The sequence below is a fragment of the Astatotilapia calliptera genome, chromosome 12 (genome assembly GCF_964374335.1).
Source record: "Astatotilapia calliptera chromosome 12, fAstCal68.1, whole genome shotgun sequence".
Lineage (NCBI taxonomy): Eukaryota > Metazoa > Chordata > Actinopteri > Cichliformes > Cichlidae > Astatotilapia > Astatotilapia calliptera.
Window position 1 is genome coordinate 37,377,515 of NC_137433.1, and position 17,639 is coordinate 37,395,153.

Consider the following 17,639-nt stretch of genomic DNA (forward strand, 5'->3'; position numbering starts at 1 on the left):
AGTTTCAATGCGTTCACAAAGCAAAAGCGTGAAGAGTGCAGCGTGGGCGAAATCCCCAAATCCCATCCGCTTGTTTGGGATCAGAGCGAGTGCATGCTGGGGTGCACCTCTGTACCTTCAGCTCTCCGACATCAGCGGCAGGACAGGCCGAGCTGTCCCGACTGCGGCCTTTTTTATACTGAAATCCTAATTAGCTCTCTGATGCGCGCACAGCCGCGTTCACGGCCGCGGATCTGTCAATTATAAGCGTCGCCTCGGTGTCTGCAGCTTCTCTTTAGCGTCAGCGCCGCACGCTTAGAAGGAAAACTTCAGCAAAAAAAGTGCAGAAAAGGCGCAGTTTTATCTCCATCTATCGGTGATGCGTTTAAGTGTCGCAGGAAATGGCGGGTGTCAGACACAGCCCGTGAGAAAACCACGCGGAATCCAACTTCAGCACAAGAATGAGAAATGAAAGACCCCCCCCCCCCCACACACACACACGCACAAATGCAAACTTCTAGAACTATCCAAGAAAAAAACAGGAGCTTAAACAGTTTTCTGTCTTCCATTTATTTCACGTTATTCGTTTTCTGGTGTTTTAATTATTATTTTTTTCTTAGCTGTATAATTTGTGGCTTAAAAGTGAGAGAGTAAAATCTACAATATGTATCCACAATTCACTCCTGCATCTCTTTGCTGGCTAACCAATCGTCCCTCTCCTTTCATTTGTGTTATGACTCTTCATATGTTACATGTCATACAACCTTTACCGGGCCAGTCAAACAGCACTGTGACAAGGAACATTTCGCTGTTACTCTTCACACAAAGGCAAATAAAGACGTGTTTTTTGTGTTTTTTCGTCCTTAAAATTCGCTGTTTGGAGAGGTACGTGAAGGCAACAGCAGCCTAGCTACAAAGCCTGCTTTACAAATAGAGTCCAATCAGCGAGGAGAAAGATCTCCATGTACCCAATCAGCTGCAGCGGAGGGCGGGGAGACGCGATGACAACCAATCAACTCGAGGGCAGGGAAGTGGCTGCGCGCCCGCGTGGCTGGTGGTTGTTTTTGGCTGCGCGCGCCACCGATACGCGTGCCATAAGAACAATACTTTAGTGCGCATGCGTGGACACATTGCAAGCACGTGGTCGAAACAAAGCTGGTAAACAAAGCCGTCAGAAATGAATCCATCTGATCGCTGCTCAGTGACGTCTTCACTGCAGTTATTTTTGGTTTGAATAATTTTGAATATATTTTTGCTTTCATACAGCAAAATCTGCTTTTACCTTCGTAAATGTCATGGGTTAAATTTACATCTCTCTGCGATATTAATATATTAATAAGTATGAACGAAGATGCTTTTTAAATTTACTACAAAATTAAAAGCAAAAGACTCGAACTTCTGACCTGCTTTGGTTTGTAGCTGAAAAAAAGTGAATGAGGTTTTGAATTTATGAATCAGTCACGGGACATGCCGCAGCACATCATATTAAACTGTACCGCAGCACCACCTACCGGACACACTGAGTACTACTAAAACGTGAATACTTCTGGTCCCCTTTGAAGTTGGTTTGGTCCCGCTTTAGGTGATAAATTCTCTATGGATGACTTTTTCCTAAAGACAGTATAAAACTGCTGAAGTTGTTGTTTCCTCTAAAAAAAAAGATTATGCTACTAAAAATAAATAAATCAATAAATCCTCAAATGCCATTAGGTTTTGAATCTGAGAAACATGCTTAAATCTTTGTAAATACTTTTATGCTGATGTGACCCCTCTTACTCATTTAATGAGAAGATGACACATATTTCGAGTGTTTACAAAAAAAGAAAAGAAAAGTACCAATGTATCCCAGCTGAAGTTCAAAGAAAACACAGGTAACAGTTTGGGACAGAAAACGATGAGTATACAATGATGATCATATAAGATCATGAAAATAAACAGAAGAAGCTGGGAAAATATATCTTCAAATAAAATATAGCATCTCTGTCCTTATGATCAGTCATTTTTATTTACTATTAATAGTATTTGCCATAAAGTCCACAAAGACTTTAGAGCAGTCACACATCACTGGTCACAAAGTGCTTTGAACACCTGGTGAGAGGTACATGGTCTCACAAAACGAGCATCGTATAGACCCCCTGCAATTTGCCCACCAACCCTGTAGGTAGGTGGAAGACTCAGGACCGACTCTGCTGCATGTACTACACACTTTGTGGACTATTAATCTGCTTTTTTCTTAATATTTTAAAGAGTATTTTATGTATGCAGATGATACTGCTTTAATGCGTTCTTAAACATTGTGACAGGACAAACCTCATCCTTGACACTGTAAAGACTTCAGGCGGAAATAATCATCCAGCCTACTTTCATTAAAGGGAGCCAATCCAGCCTGTGACTGGACAGAAGCACCTTGGGGCTGTGCTTGAAATGGGTTCCTGGCACAGGAAAGAATGTAGTTTCAAAGGAAACTTTAATCCCTCAATGTGGACTCCAACATGTTCCATATGCTCTGTGCTTTTATTGAACGTTTCTGCCTCTTTGTATCATTTGTTGGTTTGAAAAGCCCTCTGAAGCACCAAAACGTCCATTAGAAAGAGTAACAACAGCCTGTCAACTGTCAGGAATGTCATTATTGAGTCTGGAATGCACTTACAGGCAGTGTGTTAGGAGCAAGGCAAACACTGCTGTGAGTGATGGGAGGTGTCAGTCACAGGTGTTATTTGGATTTGGGGGCTCTTGCTTATATTAAATCCAGTATTTAGTGATTGTGGATACGTCATTTTTATTCCATCAGATTTTTACGCCACACTTGGCATTAAAATTGTAGAATTCACCATCAGTAGGTTTAGAGATCAGGACCAGGGAGATGGTATTTGGGTAACTGGGATAGTATTTGTCAATCAGCCTGTAATCAATCATTTGTATTAAAACTATTTAACTGAAATGAAAAAGCCCCCCAAATTATACAAAAAAGTAATGTCTTTGTTTATACTAGAAAAATATTTCATTGTATAAGATGCATTAGAGCTTCATTTAAACACCACATTTAAAAAAAACAAAAAAACCAAACATCTTTAAGGATTTTCTCCCTTTGGAAAGTTTTTCTGCCATGTGTGTGTTTTTTTTTTTTTTTTAATAGCGCCCTCTACAGGCTGTACTCCGTATTTCAGGTATTTATAGATTTCCAGCCTTTTCATTCGGACTGGTTGTGCGTTTTTCCAGACACCGGGACATCGCTCCGTTTTGGGGCCCACTCAGCTTACAAAATAAACCTAAAGTATCCTTTTAGCTGAAGACGGCGCCTCCAGTGGTTTTCTGTGGTTAAAGCAAAGTTTTTTATCCAGTTGATCTTCCTCAAACATGTCTCCTCCTCAGCACGATGGAAATGTTGCTTTTAAATAAAAGTTGTAAGGATTAAATCATCAGTTGGAGTCAGTGTGCAGAGCTGTTTTTGTTTGTTTTTATCAGTTAATGATAAAGTGAAGAACGATGTTAAAAACAAACTGAAGCATAAAAGCAGATGAAACTAAATTAGTAATGCTGTCAAACATTTCGGCCATGAGTACTTTTTTGGGTTTGGTTTGGTGCCGAGTAGAGTTGACTTGCAGCCGCATGTACCTCTGCTTGTCCAACAACCAATTAGAATCCAGGACTGATACGTGCTGGCAGGAAACACCTCAAACGCAGCACAAACTTTAATGTCTATTTAATTGTCATGGCAGAGTTGCAAAGAAAAACATTAAAGAACAGATCTTTCAAAGTAGCAGTCAGTCTTTAATAATAGTGAACGCTTCGTTCAAGTCAAATCCTTCACACGACAGCAAAATAAAACTGACCAATCAATTCAGAACAATTTCTATGGCAGGTTGAAGAGAAACCCTTAAAAATACAACCAAGGATCTTATTTATTTATTTATTTATTTTCCTTTCAGAAATGTTAACTACACAATTAAAGGTTTATACTGATCAAAACATACAGAGTGAAGTAGTTCCACTGGAGACAACTCAAACAAGATTAGTGTCTGATAGAAACATAACATTCATTTTACAATAAAAATATCTGCACAAAAACATCCCCCCCCCAAAAAGGAAAAAAAAATCTCAAAAAAGTGTTACGCAAAAAAATAAAATAAAATGTTTGCTTTTCATCTTTTCAATACAGTCACAAATCACACAGCTGTGGCAACAAATCTCTTTAAAATTTACAGAAATGAAAGGTAAGGATAACCCCCGAACCCCTCCCACCCCCCAGACTTGATTGTATTCATTTTTAAGCGCATATACTGCAATTACAACGGATTCCCGACTGAACGAAAGCTGCACATCAAATCTCAGATATCAAGACTATCAAAAAAGGCACAAACAGACAGGTTGCACAAAGAACTCAGCAGAAGCTTTTTTTTTGTTTTATACAACTAATCCCAGTAAGATTTCCAGTGCCCTTAATGTTCTCGCTAACCCCCCCGCCCCCCCAAAAAAGGCTATCTACAGGCGAGTCAAGTCCCGGCAGGCACCTCGGATTACAAGTCCCATCCCAAGTACTGTAGAAGCAAGTGCATTTAATAATCGTGTGACAGACGGGTGTATGCAGCGAGCGCTGGAGCACTGGGACAGACGAATCTCAGCGTCTTTTAATTTGAGTGCAAAAACTGTCATTTCTGCATCAGAGTTTTGGTCATGAACTATATTTTTTTTAGGTAAATCTCTGCAAACTGAACCAAAAATAATATTTTTTCAGATGTTAGCAAAGAGGGAAATCTGATCCAAAAGATTAAAGTATACATTTACAAAGCAAACTTTATTTGTACAGGTCTGTGAGTTTACCGAAAGACCACGCAGTTTTACCCTGATCACTGGGGAAATGTGTTCAGCTGGACCTTTTTTTTTTTTTTTTGAACTTTTGAAAGTCACAAAGTTTTACTCTCTTCTGTAAAGCAGTCAAGGTTTGAGGTGTGTCCTCTTTATGTGGATTTTTCTTTTTTTCCTCTGATGCTGATTTGTTTGATTTTGTTTTAAAAACTACAATAAAGTTTGTCTTGGTGGAAAAACGTGTTGAAAGGTACTTTTTGTCAGCAGAATGAAGAATCAGCTTCTTTGACTTCACGTTCAGAACACCTTCCTATCGTGTTTATGCAATATCAGCAGAAACTGAACTGGGGGCCAGCTGTACTGCCATCTGAGTTTATACCACAAGATGGCGCAATGAAACCAGGTGAGCTTAAGGGCTTCAGTCACACAGGCTTAGAGCATCCGCAGCTCATCAGGTTACGATTTTGAGCGGCTGCTGTAAGGTCGACTGATGAGTAATGCTGTGGTAGAACAATGGTTGGTGAGAGGCTGCAGGAAGCTGCGTGCTGTTATTAAGTCAAAGTAGTTTCAGACCTTGTGACAGGCAAGTCCCGTAGTTTGCAAGAAACATGCCGACTCGTCTGCAAACACCTGTGACAATGAGACCAAGTTACTAACTTACTCAGTGGCTGTTTTTTCCAAGTTTTGGCTGATTAGTCAGCATCTCCCTGATAAATTACAGGTGACTGCATCGCCCTCTTTGCAGCTCTCAGCAACCCAGCCAGTAAAAACCGTGATCTAAACAGACACTGACAGGAGGTCGCGAACCGGCCTCTAGGGAAAAGGGCAGGGCTAAAACTAAATTTACGAGAAAAGGGGCACATATCTGGAACTATCTGAACACGTCGATGGGTAACACTGCCCCTAGTGGTAAAAGTTCATTAAACTCTGCAGAGGGTCACTGCAGAAAGTACCTTTAAAACTGCATCACTTCATTTATTACCTGAAGCTTGTGTCCATTCATGGATTCTCATCAATTTGCCATCTTTGCTTCTCAATGAACGGTTCGCTCTAAAGACGACTCCAATTATCCGTCAGTTTGTGCAAAGTTACATGTTCTTTCCAGAAAACTCAGCAGACCCAGAAAACATTTGCTTTCGTCTTAAGTCAGCGCGTTAATCTCGAGTCTTAACGTTCGTTTTTGCCACTTTCATTGGCGTAACATCACGTGGCTGCAGTGATGTTGACGTGTACTCGAGGGAGGTGTCAGTACGCCGTGACATCACAGTCAGAGGTGCAATGGGCTGGCTGGCTGACCGATTATGGCTTGAGTGCATCTCAGCAGAGCTCTGGCGTCCTGTCGTGGCTCCGCTCAGCTTCAGTCTAATGTCATTTAGGTCAGAACTAAAAAAGTAAAACTGAGGTTCTTTGGCTCTGTGATTTATTATCGACCAGAGCAGCTCCGCCCTCGGGGAGATCAACTTTAAAACGACTTAAACTTGGCTCGTCTCCTCAGAGAAACATAAAAATCATGAGTTTACCTCTGCGACTGACCACATGCAGGGGGGAAAAAGGAAAAATCTTTTAATAAAAGATTTCAATTTTGTACTTTAAGTGCAGCAGAGTCAGATTCTTGAAGAATCCATTCAGGTAGATTTTAAATTTGATGTACTCTGAAATGTTTTAATATCGTAACTAACACGAGTCATGCACACCTTACCAAGAGGTTTCAATTTGAATATGCAGTTCTGCAACCCAACCTAAGGTCAGGTGTGCCATTAAAGCCGAATAGATTTAAACAAGCTGAAGCTTTGGGGATTTCATCCCGCTTTTGCTCCCCAAAAGTTTCCAAATTCACCCACACACACACACACACACACACACACACACACACACACACACACACACACACACACACACACACACACACACACACACACACACACACACACACACACACACACACACACACACACACACACACAGATATATGTGTTATTTTTAGGCTCCTCTCACTTGAAATAAAACCTTCAAATTCAACAGTCTTTAATCAGCAGTTACTGACAAAAAGTGGAATTATGGTCTTGACTTCTGCTGCATTTCTTTTTGTTTTTTTAGTTTTACTGCAGTCGGCTGCTGGCGCTGACGCTGCTAACGGCTATCAGCGTTAAAATGTGCAATTTAAAGCAAAAACAAAAAACAAAAACAAAAAACCCCACAACAAAACAAGCATGATCTGTTATATCTGAGTATAATTTCTAACTTTATAATGCCTGGATCCCATTTGTCAGGTTCAGGAAACGTACGTACGTGTGTGTGTGTGTGTGTGTGTGTGTGTGTTTGGCATAAATACAGTTATATGGTTATTCTCCTATTTGCAACCACAACAAGATGTCTCACAGCATGCAGATGGAGTTTATCTAAGAAACAAAAAGTTGAAATCTGAAGAAATAAAGAAAAAACAAGACAGAAGAAAAATGGACAGAGAGGTTGTGAAAGCGACAGAAAGAAAGAGGACAAAAAGCACCGTGAGTGTGTAAAGTGTGATATACCACAAAAGATAGAATGGACAGAGCCTGGGCGCTCTCCCGGCAGATCCGCCCGGTTTGTGTGGCACTTAACATCGTCGTCTTTGTATACAGAGCTTTTAACAGTCATGCAAAGGGCACAGTTTTATTCTAACAAGGCGAGAGAGAGAGAGAGACAGAGAGAGATCAACAGAAACTCACAAAGAAGAAGAGAAGAAGACAAAGAAACGGGGAGGCACAACAACATTTCCTCCAGACAAAACAAGCGCTGAGCGGTAACTGAATTCTTGTCCTGATGCGGTAAAGCTCCCCCAACCCACCATGAAAAACACCACCCTGTACATACAGACGTGTGGGAAATTCCTCACAGCTAAGGTGGACACTTTCCTCCTCCAGCTGATGAGACAGGAAATCCTAATTCTCACCTTTAAAATATCTTAAGACTCTTTAGGCCATATATTTATATATGTCTTTATAGGTATACATTTGCATTCGGGCCTTGTGTGTGTTAATTAAAATACAGCGTTTGATAAAACATAGGTCCTCACTGACTGATGGCTTGTTGCCTGCAGACCCTCTGGCTGATTCAGTGATTTCATTGCATAAATCAGGTTGTTAAATTTGGATTTTTTTTCTAAATAGAAGAAAAAACGTAGACTGCATCCCCTGTAACACTGCGACGAGCATTAGAAAACTCCGATCAATGATCCTTAGATGTAACCCTCTGCTGTTTGTGCAATGAAGGCAGAGAAAAGAGCAGCTAGTCTATGACCATCATTCAACTGGACATTAAAGGTCTTGAATAGTAACTCCCCCCCAACCCCTGTTGTTTGAGACACACAGGTAGAAAAAAAATGCTTAACTTGGCTTAAAACACACAACCCCAACCACCCCTGTAAGCTGTGATGTGACCCCGCCCTCCCCTCACCTGTCCTCACCTCCGAGAGAGAACGAGAGAAAAAGAAAGCAAAACGGAGGATGATCTGATTGATTGATTCCTGACGCCATTCCTGAGCAAAGTGGATTTGACGAGTGAGACCCAAGGAATCCAGGAGATGTGGACATCGGCAGAGGAGCATTCAAACAAAAACAAACCCAAACTAAAAAAAATAAAATAAAAATGAATAATAAAATATCACAGCAACAGTGTGGAGGCGGGGAGGAGCAGTGGCAACGCAGGAGCCAGTCCGCAGAATCATCTGGAAGGAGAAGGAAACAGAGACGCCGTGATGAGCCGCCATACTGAACCCAAGACTCATAACACTGAGCATCCAGCAGAGGGGGGGTGGAGCCTATCCCAGCTGTCGTAGGGCGAGAGGCGGGGCACACCCTGGACAGGTCCCCAGTCTGTTGCAGGGCCAACACACACAGATAACCATTCCCACTCACATTTACACCTGTGGGCAACTTAGAGTTTAACATGTGGGGACAGTAAGAAAGATGGTTTTAAAAAGCTCTCTGTAGCATTATTATATCACAGCTTCAGGGTCATCATTTATACTTCCGCCTTAAATCTCATCGGTTACATCATAAATCAAACCCTATGCTGTGACCTGGCATGTATGCAACTCCCTAGAAATGTAGGTACAGGCGACGACTGATTGGCTTGTCAGTCACGCCATTTCCTCCTTCGCATGTGCAGCTATTTATTCTGACGCTTTTTTTTTTTTTTTTTTAAACGAACGGAAGAGAACGGATCAACTCAAAGAGAGAAAATGAAGCATGCTCACCGTGCCCACCATTATGTAGCAGAATATAGAGATTAAATGCAGAAGCAAGACCTCAAAGGGTTGATGAATGAAGCAGCAGGTGTCTTAATAACAGAGCTGTGATACTGAGAAGTCACTTAACAGCTTTTTATCCTGGCTTCAAACTTTTTTAATATAATGGTGCTTTTTCAGTCTTAAACTTCATCGACGTCCAAAGATAATCACATTATTGTGTTATTGTGTTTGTTGTACCATTTATTTGTAGATTCGAAATATATTTTCCCTTTCTGATCTGTGATGAAATCACTCCAAATCATTTGTAATACTAATAAAACACTTAAATAGTTATTTTAGTCTAATCTCGCCTATAATTACAAAAATAATATTTTGGCGCTTACTGCTGTTGCAGCAGGGGGCAAAAACGAACCTTCTGGCAGATCTAGTGCTGACGCCTGCACACAGTCATACAGTAGCTTTGTGGGGAGGCTGTAGGTCAGGAGGTAAAGCAGCATCTACTGATCGGAAGGCCGGTGCTTCGATCCCTGGCTGCTCCAGTCTGCAAGCCACATATCCCTGGGCAAGATACTAACCCCACATCACTTAAACATAGAAGAAAGTGCTTGTATGAATGGGCGAATGAGGCTGTTGTATAAAGCACTATATAAGAATCAGTCAATTTTATAATGCTATACTTTTCCTGTACGTTTCACAGCGAGTTTATTTTTAACCCCGGTCCATGTTTGAACTCTTCCTCTTTCATGTGAACGTGCTGCATAGATAAACCCCGGGTAGACTTATGCAGCTGATAACTGTGTTCACGTGACCCTTTAGCCTGATTGCTGATGTTAGATCAAGCAAAGCTACATAATGGAAAGCTACCCTGGCTATGATGCATTTGCTTGACAGCCCAGGCCCCAGGAGATGAGTGCAGCGCAGAAAGGCAGCACTTTTACAGATAACCAGATCTGCAGATACTGAAACAAGGAACTAAAAAAATGCAAACATGCTCAGTGCTCTAATCTGGGAGGTGTCGCACAACAGACTCACTTTCACTGCACTCGTGTTATGCTTCAAGACATGCACAGTGGAAACACAGTAATTACACACAGCCCGTCTTGTGCACAAAGAGGATGATGGGCTATAAAATGTAGAGCTGATAGCTATTATCACAAAAGGAGGCCTGTCAGGAAGCAGCTGGTGGTGAGCAGAGATCAGCGAGGGAGGGGACAAACAAAAACAATCTCTCCAAATTTTCATTTCAATCCAGACGTGTTTTTAACTGTATAATTTGCCAAAATCCTTTCTGAAGGAAATGACACTTTAGCTGTTAAGAGTGGTGAGTATCCATTTTAGCATCAGTGCATCTGTCAAATAAAGAATTACATTGCAACAATAAACTGGGTAGTTTACATTGTTTAAAGAAACTTTTAGAACTACATAATAATAATTCTTGATATGACAAAGTTATTACTGTCAGACGCTGCACAGACAGCTCGTCTCCCATCTGACTCCCTCACAATCAGCTGATTGTATTTGCACAATGATGTCTGCATATTTAATGACGCCATGCGACTCTTCACCTTCATTCCAAGAATATCAACACGATTACAGAGAATCGGTATCGTGATGCACATCACAGTTTCATCAGCAAAACACGAATTTGAGGTTTTCTATCTGACTGTACTTTTGGAGGTTTTCTCACACAAGTCATCAGAAAACGGAGCAAACACCCAGGCCAGCGATGCCGGTTTCTGATCCTCTATGCCATTTATATTCAACTGATGCAGTTTCAGTTATTAAAACTTTCATACGGTGCTTAACAAACCTGTCAGATCACCTGTCATAGAAACAAGAAAACAAATATCAAAGTGTTTGGCATTGTATATGCCCTGATAGTAATCACAGAAAAACACCTTTAGCTGAGATGTTGTATCTTAAACAAAAGAAGGTGCAGCAGATTTCTATAACACAGCAAACATCAGATACTTGCGTCACTTCCCAGTATGTTTATGACTTCACCAGATAACAGGACATGAGCCTTTTTCACTTTTTCATAATTAATCTTTTGCTCATACCGAAGCTGCTGGCCAGAGGCTGACTCACAGCTCACGGTAGCTTTAGCCACTTTCCTTTTGTTAGCTTTTGTAAAATGTCCATATTCAGCTGAAGGAGTCTGATTAGCTTTGTTGTTAGGAGCATTTTTGTTGCAGTCCCCTGAGGTTTACTTTAACAACTCCAACCAGCTTATAATCAGTCATAAGTGAGGGTGACTGGCCAGTCACCAAACATCTAAGGTGGGTCAGATGGCACATTAGCAACCGCAGAATCTGGAGCTAGGGAGCTAGATGCAACTTCAGGATGTTTCATGTATGTGCCATTGGTTAGTGTGAGAGGACGGACTGATGACCTCAGCCACTTAAAGACAGTACATCAGATACCCTGTAACCGGCAAACCAGCGTTAGCTCAGGGTTTGTTTGATTCCCAAAACCAAAGAACGTTCGTCCGTTTCAAATGGCTAACACAGGTTAGCCATTTGAATGAATAGTGGCATTGTAAAGCGCTTTGGGTGCCTTGAAAAGCGCTATATAAATCCAATCCATTATTATTACTAGTGTTGCTCACTGCTGACAGTGTGGGAGCAGAACAGAGGCACCGAAGCGAGGCATGAGCTAAGGAACATTAAAGTCTTATCATTTAGAGTTTCTTGGAATATCTGTCCCACACCCTTCACACTAAACTATACTGAATTTAACTTGCGTTACAATCAATTCACACATTGGCAATAGGGAAAAAATAAGTCTTAATACATGGTAAATGCTGCATATTGAAAAATCTAAATTTCATACCACAGAACAATTTTTGTGTCTTGCTTTGGATACAAATTGATGGCAGTAAAGCACAACTCACTACGTTTAAAGTGCTTAGATGGATGGTTTTAAGTGGTTTTATCCTGTCCAGTACCTCGGCTTCATACTCAACAAAAGCAAAATTTAAACTTACTCTGTGAGGTCCTGACTACAGCTCTTAAACAGATGAGCTGTTAAATTTAACCCCAGTGATCCTGAGCAGATTTCAACGCGGGAACACGACTCACTCCACCGCGCTTTGAAGCAGCGGAGGTGGGACAGTCATGAGGATCTCCCTGATCTTTATGACCTTGGAAAAGTTGGTTGTTGTGTACTTCTTAACAAATTGCTCATAGTTTTGTGTCACCAGCCCCTGCAGGTTATTTTTCAGTAGTTTAGGGTTATAAGTTGGGCTGCAGTGATGTGTACTTACCTGTGTGGGATGTTAGGACCTAAAGCTGGGCTGGAAACGTGCAGTTTCTTGAAAGATGAGCTCCTTCAGCGTCTCTTTGGGTAGGTCATCTAGCTCCATGTCAAACTTAAATGGGGCCTCGGCAACAGGCTAAAGACAGAGAGCAAAGAGGGCAGAGTGAGGTAAATGTTCATGGAGACTTTAGGTTTGGCTCCAACAGAGCAGCTAAGTCACAAACAACCACAAAAGAAATTAAGAACATTTTTAGATCAGAGAAACATGCAGGCAGCTTTTTGGACAACGCCACTACCATCACTTTGAGATCAAAGTTATGACTGAAGTGCACGTTTGAGCTTTAATTCAAGCAGCTCAATGGAAATTTGCATCAACTGTTTTGCAATTACAGACATTTGTATTTCCATTTTCTTAGCCTCAAAATTAATTGAACAAACTAACAATTTTAAACATAAAAACTGTGTTTAATATTTAATGGAAATCTTGTGTGGCCCGTTTCATTACATTCCTGCACCATGTTTGACAGAGGATGTGGTGTGCTTTGGGTTAATGAGCCGTTTCTCTCCTCCTCAATTTTCTCTTGATTTCATCTTTCCAAAGAATATTTGAAGGCTCTTTTAGACGTTTGCTGCCAGTCTAATCTGGCCTTCCTGGTCCTGAGTGTACAAGGTTGCATTTGGTGGCTCGTGATTGCAGACTTTGATATGTTTACCTACTCAAGAGTGACAAAATTCTCTGAAACTGTTTTTATTAACCATGAAAATAATTTGGCAGTCATCCACTTCAGTTGCTTGCTGTGGTATTTCAGATGCATCTGCTGACGAGTGCATTCATTCGTTTTAGCGGCGACTGGTTCTTGTAAGATGCTTTTCTACTTTATTTGAACACCTAAAAACAATTTCTAACTACAAGCACAATTCATGCCATAATATTTTTTCTTACACTTTTAAGCGTACATTCACCCTCTGACGGTCTTCACTCCCATCGTTATCTTTGAACCTCATGTTGAGGATCAGGCCTGAACTGAACATGAGCCTCTGAAAATGGAGGACTCAGTATTTATATATATATAAAAAACTGCATTTGGAATACAGCACCTGCTAAAACAGTTCAATACTTCTGCTGAACTCCTTGAATTAAAGCTGGAAATCTGCTCTTCAATCATCTTGTAAAATAACAAAAGTTGTGCTGTTTTTTTGAACCCAGGTGATCCATATAGCACAAGATGCCTGACCCACCTCATCTGTGGGGTCGTAGTATTGTTCCAGGTAGGGGTGTGCCAGCGCCTCCTCCACCTCGATCCTCTTGTGAGGGTTAAAGGTCAACATCTTGTCCAGCAGGTCCAGAGCTGTAACACAAAGATGGACTTACTGTAGGTGACTCTGAAACAACAACAATATCCTTGTCTGTCCACTAGAGGTCCTAGTCTACATCCAACATGTTATCATTTTTTTAAACCATCCTTTGACACCAAAGTCTGTCAGTCCACCTCTGATCAGCTCTTTACTGAACACGAATTTGATGCATCTCTTCATCCAACCTTCATCCAACCTTAATACTGTGTGACAATGAGGGGTTCAGCCTACTGAATTTGCAGAATGGCTCTAATAAACATCTGTGTTAGCCTGTGTCACTGCATGATATCAGTTTGGAAGATGTCATGGTGATACGGTGAATATGTGGTGACTCATTGTGAAGTGTTGTAAACAGATAAGGATTTAAGAGCAATATCGCGTCATCCACCTGCACTGCTTTTGTGCTCTGAGTAAAGGTTTGGCCACAGTTCTTGAGTTTGACCAAATCCATCATTCAGCTTCTCTCCGTGAATTTTACAGCTTCTGAGGACGTTTTTCTTAAGTAAACTCAAATTTACACTGTGTAAATATTATCATCAGCTTCTCTCTGAATTTGGCTTCAGGCTGCCTGTTGGTGGACTCACATTGTGATTACCAAAGATTTTACTAAAGCTTTTCTCACTATGTTGAAATGGCACTCTGCCTTTATTAGCACTGTTCTTATGAATGATTTGATTTAATTTCAGCAGTGAAGGAGACAGAAAACCATCATGCACAGAAAAACCAACTGAACCTGCAAAAACATCATTAGAGTGTAGTGAGCGTGTTTGAGCCCCAAAGTCCAGATGTTGTGACTACTGTGACTGCTGTGTGTTGTGCCAGGGCACAGGTCATCAAAGAAGTAGACACAACATGAATGTAATGTGATGTGTATGAGGTGAGCCAGGTGTAGGCAATCATTTTTCTCCCCGCTCTATAAAACGAAATTCTCTCAGGAAATGTTTAACATTTACTAATCCCCTGATGACCAAATACTGCGGTTATGGTGAGATTCCACCTCTTACCTTTTGGATCAGCGTTGGGAAAGAGACGGTTCCACGGCACTTTGCAGCGCAAAGGCAGTGACAAGAGATAGTTCCTGGCTTTAATGTTGATGATGCAGTTGAGATCCTCCTGTGAGGGAGAACCCAGAATTCCTGGAGGACAAATAGAAAATCATAAAGACAATCAGATTTTGTTCTTTTATGATAAATAAATGATATGTAAAATGATAAATGATATGATATGTAACAATTTGCAGAGCCTCCGCTAAAAGTTTATACTGAAAGGAAAAATTCTCAAAAACGGACAAAAACATTCAGACCGCACAACGAACGGACAGATGGGAGAAGCAACATGTGGTCTAGCACCAAGAGACAAAAAAGTCCGACTTGATAAGGACATATTAGTGTCTACGGTATCTATGGACTGGCACCAGGAAGCTGTTGCGACTGAGTGTGAAGTCTAAAGGTATCAAAGTTTTTCTTACAGACTAAATAACGCAGCTGAGTCACACCATAATGATACACTGTACTACCAAACAAATACAGACCAAACAAATTCATTATCAGGAAAAACAAAGTTCATCATGGAGGACTCGGCTTGGTCAGACCATCTCCAAAACAAAACAGGTTCCCAGTATGAGGCAGCGAGTACCAAGCAAAAGGAATCCAAGAGGGAATAACTGGAATAACCAGTAACCGGTGCAGACGTTTACTGATTACATGGCCACTGTTGCTCAAACTGGAGAAAACCTCAATGCTTGCTATGATAGACCCACAAAGCAATGCACTACACAGCCACAGAGCCCCAGCTGAACCCCAGCCACCACCTGAGCTGAACAATGGAGCAATAGAAGTGACTCAGGTGTGTGCGGTTTGTGGGGATCATGGGATTCATCTAGATGTGTGTTTGACTTATAGACCCATAACCTAACCCTAACATCTCTGATCCGTTCTGGCAGATTCATTTTGCAGGAGGCTTTAATTTTGTGGCCTATGGGCTAAATGTCAGCCTCTGTGGACTTACACATCAACACAACTCATTTGAATTTTTAAAAATGGAAAGTTCTACATGTTTACTGCATGCAAAGTTTATTTTTACCCAAAATATGGTTAAGCTGATCCAAGTAATGCTTCCCCGGAAAGATTGGCCTGTTGGACAGCATCTCAGCCAGGATGCAACCCACTGACCAGATGTCTATGGACTTGGTGTAGCCCTGAAATCAAGTAGAACAGACATAATCATGATTACAGTAACTAACTTAGTTATACACAGCATTAATATACCATGTGCCTATCAAGTGCTGCAAGTCATTTTAAATTATTCCAACTAGTATTTAGAAATTAAAGTTTAAGACTTGAAATAGAAATACAAAGTTTAAAGATATTATCACTAACAGGGTCGTCGTTTTCCAATCAACACGTTTCAATGGAGGGCACAAAGTATTTTTTAAGTTGGGAAAACCTAAAAACACTAAACATACTCCACTGTTACTCTACTCGCCTTTGAGTTGAGCATGATCTCAGGAGCTCGGTACCAACGAGTGGCAACGTACTCTGTGAGGAAACCAGTGTGATCGTGGTCGGGATCAGCCACACGAGCCAAACCAAAGTCACAGATCTACAAAAAAATGAGAAAGGCACAAGAAATTGTCACATTAGAGGACACAACATAAAAATTATAGGCTGTAAAACGTTGAGAGTCTCCACAGCAGATTTGTATTGGTGAGGATTTATGACAACATTAAGTTATTTAATCATGAAATCATGATGAAAATATGTCTGGTGTTAGTTAAACCACCATACGAGGAGGTCTTTCCCGTGACAAGAAAAATATCTGAATGGGGCCTTAAGGGTAAGTGCCTGAAAACAAGCATTTAAATGAAGCCAGCATCTGCTTGAGACGCTACCTTGAGATCACAGGTGGTATTGAGCAGAAGGTTGGAAGGCTTCAGGTCACGGTGTAGTACGTTGGCAGAGTGGATATACTTGAGCCCTCGCAGGATCTGGTAGAGGAAGTAGCAGATGTGGTCATTGCTCAGGTGTTGAGTCTTCAGGAGCTTGTACAGATCTGTTTCCATTAGATCCTGGACAATATATCTGCACGGTTCCAGGTTAAGGAAAGTCGGCTTTTATACTGAAAAAAATCACTCACACACACGTGTGTATTTATATCCTTGCAGGGACATCTCATTGACATAATGCTTTCCCTGGCCGCTTACCCTAACCATCAAAAATGGATGCCTAACCCTAACCTAATCGTGACCCTGACACTAAAACGACATTTTGGTCCCCACAAGTAGAGTAAACTTACAATTTTTGGCCCCCACAAAGATGTTCACACACACACACACACACACACACACACACACACACACACACACACACACACACACACACACACACACACACACAAAACACTTGAGGATTCAAAACAGAGTTTCACAATCTAACGTGTGGCGTCAGAGTGACTACGTACATCATTTACAGACAGTCAATAGTCATGACTCACTTACGAGGCCATTATTAGTCAGTATGGTAAATTTTGGTAAATGTATTCATCATGCTGAAAGCTCACTGACACTTAAGTTCAGTAAAACTATTCACTGTTTTACGTTTCTTTGTTTTTTTTGTTAAAGGAAGACTTGATAAGAGCAAAGGCGGATGCACAGCTGCAAAAATACAAAACTATCTGATCAGTTGTTGGGTCTTTTAGGACTTTTAGTCAAGTTTCAAAGTCCCTAAGCATGAGGATTCTGATTGGTGCTCTTGAGGCCAATATGTACTGAAACTGGTCCAGGTGGACTCCACCTCCCTGACGACTCTTGGTGAAAGAAAGCCAGTGCAATTTAGTATTTGTTCTTGGGCACATGCTTGTGTTGCCAGGCTGAGCAGCTGCAGGCTTCAGTCACAGACGCAGTGTAAAACTATACACAGTGCCTGCAGGCTTGATAGTCTGCTACCATTTGGCTACAGCGAAAAGCATCTCTGCCAACTGTATGGCGACAGGTGGCTATTATGTAATGGAA

The 17,639-nt window shown here is 41.2% G+C and overlaps 1 protein-coding gene across 1 annotated transcript in view; it reads right to left on the reverse strand.

Moving 5' to 3' along the window:
- Positions 1 to 7,729: 7,729 nt before the first annotated feature.
- mapk1 (mitogen-activated protein kinase 1) overlaps positions 7,730 to 17,639 on the reverse strand; it is a 34,330-nt gene continuing 24,420 nt past the window's right edge. Inside the window, exons 3-9 of the mRNA XM_026186221.2 lie at positions 16,521 to 16,710; positions 16,115 to 16,231; positions 15,713 to 15,827; positions 14,635 to 14,766; positions 13,514 to 13,623; positions 12,282 to 12,410; positions 7,730 to 8,491 (exon numbers count right to left, since the gene is read on the reverse strand). Coding sequence (XP_026042006.1) covers positions 12,294 to 12,410; positions 13,514 to 13,623; positions 14,635 to 14,766; positions 15,713 to 15,827; positions 16,115 to 16,231; positions 16,521 to 16,710 — 781 coding nt within the window. The 3' untranslated portion in view covers positions 7,730 to 8,491; positions 12,282 to 12,293. The remainder of the gene's footprint in view (positions 8,492 to 12,281; positions 12,411 to 13,513; positions 13,624 to 14,634; positions 14,767 to 15,712; positions 15,828 to 16,114; positions 16,232 to 16,520; positions 16,711 to 17,639) is intronic.